This window comes from Urtica dioica, chromosome 10 (assembly GCF_054948205.1).
Source record: "Urtica dioica subsp. dioica isolate 48M chromosome 10, U.dioica_male_clone48M_v1_H2, whole genome shotgun sequence".
Lineage (NCBI taxonomy): Eukaryota > Viridiplantae > Streptophyta > Magnoliopsida > Rosales > Urticaceae > Urtica > Urtica dioica.
In genome coordinates this window covers 21468455-21475555 of record NC_142765.1, presented here as the reverse complement: position 1 = coordinate 21475555, position 7101 = coordinate 21468455, and the positions used below count along the sequence as shown (strand labels likewise).

Below are 7101 nucleotides of genomic sequence, written 5' to 3'. Positions count from 1 at the left end.
TTTTAGTCAATCACAATAATAGAGCCTCAAACTCTTTTCTCTTCAACTCTCTGTCTCTCTCTCTCTCTCTCTCTCTCTCTCTCTGTATTAATGGCAGTGTAAAGAATTTTTTCCTAAGCTTCGGCTCCAAGTTCCAACCCAGAACCAGGTTTTTTTTTTTTTTTTTTCCCTATCCTCTCTACACTCCTTAAAAAATTCTCAAACCAGATACTATAGTGATTAAAAGCTTCCATTTTTTTTAGCGAGTATGATGAATGGGATAGATGGAATAATGCAAGAAAGAATCGGGGGTTTAGTGTCTTAATCTGTTAAGCAAACAAAGTTTCTAAATTTTTAAATTTAATTCCTTGTTTTACGGTCCATTTTAAGTGTAAATTATGGAGTCTCTGAGCACAAGTTCATAATTTATTATTATTATTATTATTATTATTATTTTTTTTTCCCAGTAAGTTCTTAAGACTTGATCATGCTTAATTTTGCATATTCTAACTCAGAGAAACTCAAAACTTCACTGAAACTGCAAATATTCTATTTCTCTTTAATTCAAACTGAGTTGAAAAGTTTTACATATCATTGTGAAAGCATAAATAAATACGCCAGTCAAAATTGATTAATCAAACCACACTTTATGTCGAAACATAGTTAGAACATTGATTGCTTCACAGGGTAGAGAGAGAGAGAGAGAGCTAGGATGCTAATTCTGTCTTTTCAACAGGTCTAGCTCTCGAGAGACATGGCTGTTCCTCCCGAGAGAGACGAGGCTCCGATGCTATCCCACTCTCACTCCCGGTCGGAGGATTTCAGAAGGTGGCCGAGAAGCTCTTCGCTCTCCATCGAAATCCCGGAGGAGAGGGAGACGAGCTGGGTCGGCCACACGGGCCCGCTGACGACGAGCCGGGCTCCGTTCGTGGCCATGAGCGGCCCGCTCTCGAGCACCGCCCGCCAGGTGGTGGGCCCCGCGGCCGCCGAGCCCCCGCAGAGGGTCGAGAGGTTTCCGTCCTCGATCGAGAGGTTTCCGTCGTCGATCGAGAGGGACCAGAGCGAGTGGGCCCAAGAAAACTCGGCGCTGAAGAACGAGCATCTTCTGAGGTCGGGCCAGCTCGGGATGTGCCACGATCCTTACTGCACAACTTGCCCGTCTTACTACCATTACAGGCCCGCTCCCCGAAAATACTCCAAGATGGGCTTGTTCGATTCTCACGTATGTTTCTTTACGTCTCTTTTTACATGATCGGATTTTTGAGGCCAGTCTTAGTCTTATCATTGAAATGCATTACGAACCGCTAGGCAAGGAAGGTATTGTTATGGAGTTAGTGAGGGAGGCCTATAAGGTCTTGATATGTCAAAGACGGACTAAGAAATTGCACATGTACAAGCCGAGTAAAAAAATTACTCTTTTTTATATGGTTTCCTTTTAAACAGAAACTGCTCGTGGGTGATGATTTTTCAGAGTTCGAAGAATCATTTTTTGGCGGTTTCTTTTTGTTTGTGATCTTTCGAGAGAATTTCTTTGTCCTTGCCCACAAAAAGAAAAAAAAAAAGAAAGGAAAAACAGTCTCCTGAAAGGACCAAAATATTCAAAGTTTTAGATCAAGTTATGCTTGATTTTCAACTTCTATTCTGACTTTCAACAAATTTATGCAAAGTGTTATAATTCAAAATTGTTTGTAGTTTCACAGTGCATACGGAGACGCCAAAGGGTGGGCCAGAAGAATTTTCGCCTTTCTCAGTCCTCATATTTCTGGAGTCATAAATCCCCACGCGAGATTTGTGCAGCGATGGAACAAATTCTTTGTCATATCGTGCTTGATCTCCATTTTCGTAGATCCGCTATTTTTCTTTGTGCTATCAGTTGATGCGGTAAGTACTCTTTGTTGAAGCCTTCTTCTTTTTTCTTTTAATTTTTTTTTTTTCATATTTCTAACTCTAATTAATTTCGACAACACTTTGGAATACAGACGAACAAATGTATAGTCTTGAACTCTCCCATAACCAAAGTTCTTGTGGTGTTCAGAAGTGTGACTGATTTAATATACTTTTTGCACATGCTTCTTCAGGTAACTAATCATTTTCCATCGCCATTGTTTTAGATTTTTTTTCACATCCAAGACTTGTATGATAAACTTTGTTTGAGCGCTATTTGTTTTATTTTTCTCAGTTCAAATTGGCTTATGTGGCTCCTGAATCCACAGTTGTTGGTGCTGGGGAGCTAGTTGACCATCCCAGGAAAATCGCTCGCAATTATCTCCGAGGATATTTTTTTATTGATCTTTTTATTGTGTTGCCTCTGCCTCAAGTAACTCTTCTCTCTCTCTCTCTCTCTCTCTCTCTCTCTCTCTCTCTCTCTCTCTCCGTAGACTAGTGAGCTTCCCGTTGCTTGAGTTGGGAAGGACGAGACAAATTTTGATTTTGATAACTGACTAAAATCCACAAGGTCATGAATACGGAGCAAATCATACTAGCAGAGAAATACCTTACGTCCCATTATTTGGGTTGACGATATGTATGGAAGAGCTTGGCTTTTATTAGAAGGCTTGGTGTATTCGTATGGAAGTTTGGGCTCTTGAAATTACTCAAGAGTGCTCTGAAGAAGCCTGAGAGATTTAAGTTTCGGATTGCCAACTTGGTTATTAGATAAAATTCTTAGTTATCAGATGCCCTTGTGCATGTATTGTACTATATTTACATTGTGATATGTTTTTCAACATCTGTAGATCATCGTAATACGAAGATTATCTCTTAACTTTCTATGCAGATCATTATATTATTAGTTCTGCCAAAACACTTGGGATCATCAGGAGCAAATTACGGGAAAAACCTCTTACGCGCTTTCATCCTCGTTCAGTATATACCAAGGCTCTATAGGTTCCTACCATTGGTTGCCGGGCAATCCCAGAGCGGTTTCATATTTGAGTCGGCGTGGGCTAATTTTATCATTAATCTCTTAACTTATGCATTAGCGGCCCACTTTGTCGGATCATGCTGGTACCTCTTCGGCTTACAGGTCTGCTAAACTCTTTGAATTACATGTTTGTTATGTTCTAATAATGAATCCTTAACATTCCTCTTCAAGATGATCACCGTATGAGCTCGCTCTCATTATTTTTAGACTCTTTGGTTTTAGATTTATGGGCTTATGAGCTCCCATCTCAAATTCAATTGGGACCAAGAGAAGTGACTCGTGATCTTATAAACGATGTTAAGACCCAATATGATAAACCAATGTCATTCTTTTAGTTCTTAGTTCTTTCTAACTAATTCCAGATATGATATCATGAATATAGGCTCTATGTAGTTGAAGAATTCTTCTTTTATTTGCAGAGGGTTAATCAATGCCTTAGAAACGCTTGTCACAACACGGGGAACAAGTTGATGTGCAATTTCATAGATTGCGGACACGGAAGCAAGGATAATGAATTTCCACAATCGGAAAGGGAGGCATGGAAAAACAATACAAATGCCGGTGCTTGTTTTGATGAACAAGGCAAGTTCCCTTATGGAATCTACGTCAAAGCTGTTTCCCTTACAACCAAAGATAGCGCTTTTACTCGATATCTATATTCGCTATTCTGGGGTTTTCAGGTATATATCACTTCACGAAATTTATCAGAAAGCTCAACTTGATATCTGACCTATCTGTTTGTAAATATCATGTGCTTGAATTACATCTATGAAGCAAATCAGCACTTTGGCTGGAAATCAAACACCGAGCTACTTTGAATGGGAGATCGCTTTCACAATGGCCATTATCGGCCTTGGCCTCTTGCTTTTCGCTCTCCTTATTGGAAATATGCAGAATTTTCTCCAAGCTCTTGGGAAAAGGTTTTCTTTTTTATTTTTCACTTCAACTAATTTTATATATGTATTAGAGTGCTAGCTAGATCTGTTTTTCAAAAATTATTATTTTAAGAGATTGTAAATCGAAGAATATACTTATATTACAAGAACTGCTCAAACTAGTCCAAAGATGTCAAAAACGTCAGCGTGATAGCACAAAGTTTGCCAAAATATAAGTTTTTTTTGGATGAAAGGTTTTCATTTTTTGTTTTATAGGGACTAGAAATACAAACTCAATATTTTTTTGTTCTGCTGCAACAATGTGTAGGAGACTAGATAGGTCACTTCGACGCCGAGACGTTGAGCAATGGATGAGCCACCGCCGTCTTCCAGTTGTCCTCCGAAGGTATTATTAATATACATCATAAAATTTGGTTTCTATGTTCACAAATTAGTACGGATTGAGATTTTGATATTGGTGTGTATTATAGGCGAGTACGGGAAGCTGAGAGGTATATTTGGGCAGCCACCAGAGGAGTCAACGAAGAAGTTCACTTGGAGAATTTGCCCGAAGACCTTCAGAGAGATATTCGACGCCACTTGTTCAGATTTGTCAAGAAGGTCAGAATCTGATCATTCATTCATCAAAGATTGCATACAAAATTACTCTGCTTTGCTTAGATAATCAAAGTGGCATTTGATTTTGTACTTGTTGAACGAGCTATTCGATTAGAATTGATGTGATAAATCTTCACACTCGTTACATTAGACTTGGAAATTTGACTTTCGGGTACTTGATCAAACCAATGTTCAAAATATCGATACCGATACCCATACCGAGGTTCTGATTTTACGGATATATCGAGTATCGACGGATATATCGACGGATATTCTATAACAATTTTAATACCGACTACCGATTATATCGGTGATATATCGATGATATATCGATTATCGACGGATATATCGACAAAAATCTTATAACAAAATATAATAAAATATGTACCACTATTTATATTTTTAAATTTCTAATAAAACAATCAAATTTAAAATATACCTATAAGCTATAACTTTTTTCTTATAGATATACATTATTAATATTTACATTACTTTCTCAATATTAAAAAATGTAATAAAATATTTTTTCAAAGAAATTGTAATATTTTTTCTACTACATTACAAATATTCTTTAAAATAATAAAAAAAAGAATAGTATTATATATTTAATTATTTAGTCTATTAGTAATTTAGTATAGATATTATATATATAATACGTTATGTATCATACATATATTTATATGTATAATAAAATATAAATAAAGAAATATTGATAATATCATTATACTAAGTAAAATTAATAAGTAAAATGTATAAATAATAAGAAATAATAAATAAAAAATAAAATAAAAAAAATTAAAAAAAAAAACGATATTTTCAAATTTGGACGATATTTTGTCGATATTTGTCGATATTTTGGATTTTTTAACTAAACGATATTTTGTCGATATATCATCGATATTTTACCGATATTTATAAAACGATAACGATTACAACGGATATTTTACCGAGACTCTTCAAAAAACGATATATCGGCGATATATCACCGATATATCCCGATATTTTGAACATTGGATCAAACTAGTCCCAAATTTGAATTTCAGTTACTTGACCTAAAGTTTCAGGGTTGGTTTGACCAAAGATTTTACCAAATACTAATAGAATTATAGAATGAGGCTTTGGTGAGCGCCAAATAGACTCTTAGCGTGCTTCAAATGTGCATATTTTTCTGGGTCCGTTCGGTATATAGCCATATTTACAGTTTCATATTGTTGTATAGCCAACGTTTCGTAAATCTTTAGTAAATAGCCACGTTCATGTATTTACACGCGTAAATTGACGTAAATACCACACCCTTTTATTTCAATGAAAGGGCAAATCAGGAATGCCACGTCATCTTTAAGGCTATTTACCCAAGATTTACGAAACGTTGGCTATATAGCAATCTCAAACGTTTTAGTTGACTAGTTACCTAATTTTTTGTTTTTTTTCTTAGGTTCGAATATTTGCCCTCATGGACGAACACATCATAGATGCCATCTGTGAGAAGCTTAGGCAAAAGACATACATCAAAGGAAGCAAAATCCTTTGCCGCGGCGGTCTGATCGACAAAATGACTTTCGTCGTGCGCGGAAAAATGGAGAGCAGCATTGAAAACGGGATCGCCGATCCCTTATCCGAACGGGATGTTTGCGGCGAGGAACTACTCACGTGGTGCTTAGAACACTCCTCCGTTAACAAAGGTAATATTCTATATTTTAGTTACAAATTAAGAGTTTTATAACCCAAATGTACTTATTTCCTATATTTGTAGACGCAAAAAAGATTAGACTCCCGGGAAGGAGAGTGCTAAGCAACCGCACTGTGGTATGTGTGACGAATGTGGAAGCGTTTTCGCTCCGGGCCACGGATCTTGAAGAAGTTACGAGCCTCTATACAAGGCTTCTGAGGAATTCCCGCGTCCAAGGAGCCATAAGGTACTCTATTTTTTTCTGTTGATTTTTGGCCTGAGTTAATCTTTTAAGTGTATCTTCTACCACTTTTGAGAAGAAGAGAAATAAAATAGGGAAATTTCAAACAATAATATTTTTACCGTTTACATATGCTTCACATTTTTTTTGTTCTCAAATAATTTAAGGTACGAGTCGCCTTACTGGAGAGGACTCGCAGCATCAAGGATTCAAGTAGCGTGGCGGTACAGACAAAAGCGCCTTAGCCGTGCAGATACTTCTCAGTCTGGTCAGTCGACGAGCAGTCGGGTTTGATTTTTTATTTTAATTTTAGTCTCTTTCAAATTGCTGTGAGATAAGAGTATCAAATGTATTCACCATATCGGTGAAAATGTAGTTTGTGTATGAGCTAAAATAATGTAACACGTACAGTTGGGTAGAAGTTGTTCAGAGTCAGCTTTGTTAGCAGCAGCGTGATTTTGTTGTGAGAAAATAGAACTTAATTACATAATCTAGTAATCTAGGCCACTTGAAACTATTTCGATTAGTCATTATCTCACTATTTATACAGTGTTTGTTTGTTCGTTTTACTACTTTGCTGTTGAGGTTTTTGTGTAATTTCTAAGGCTAGATTGGTCGGGCAAAACATAAAATGGCTCTATAGCAAACTTAAATCTTGTTAAATAACGAAAGTTTTGTTAATTTTGCAAAATAATCATGAACTTAAATTAATGAGGATCAAATATATAAAATACCATTCATTAAACATTTTAAAGTTAAAATAAAAAGCCATAAAATGAGTTGATCATAACCACAT

The 7101-nt window shown here is 36.3% G+C and overlaps 1 protein-coding gene across 1 annotated transcript; it reads left to right on the top strand.

The window, feature by feature from the left end:
- On the top strand, positions 1 to 6874 carry LOC149383982 (putative cyclic nucleotide-gated ion channel 20, chloroplastic). Its single transcript, XM_089628765.1, has 13 exons — positions 1 to 148; positions 716 to 1201; positions 1672 to 1860; positions 1959 to 2057; positions 2159 to 2296; positions 2756 to 3004; positions 3322 to 3582; positions 3677 to 3822; positions 4106 to 4183; positions 4269 to 4398; positions 5831 to 6077; positions 6149 to 6311; positions 6473 to 6874. The coding sequence occupies exons 2-13, from the start codon at positions 734 to 736 to the stop codon at positions 6597 to 6599; spliced, it is 2295 nt and encodes a 764-aa protein (XP_089484891.1). The 5' UTR covers positions 1 to 148; positions 716 to 733; the 3' UTR covers positions 6600 to 6874.
- The last annotated feature ends 227 nt before the right edge of the window (positions 6875 to 7101 follow it).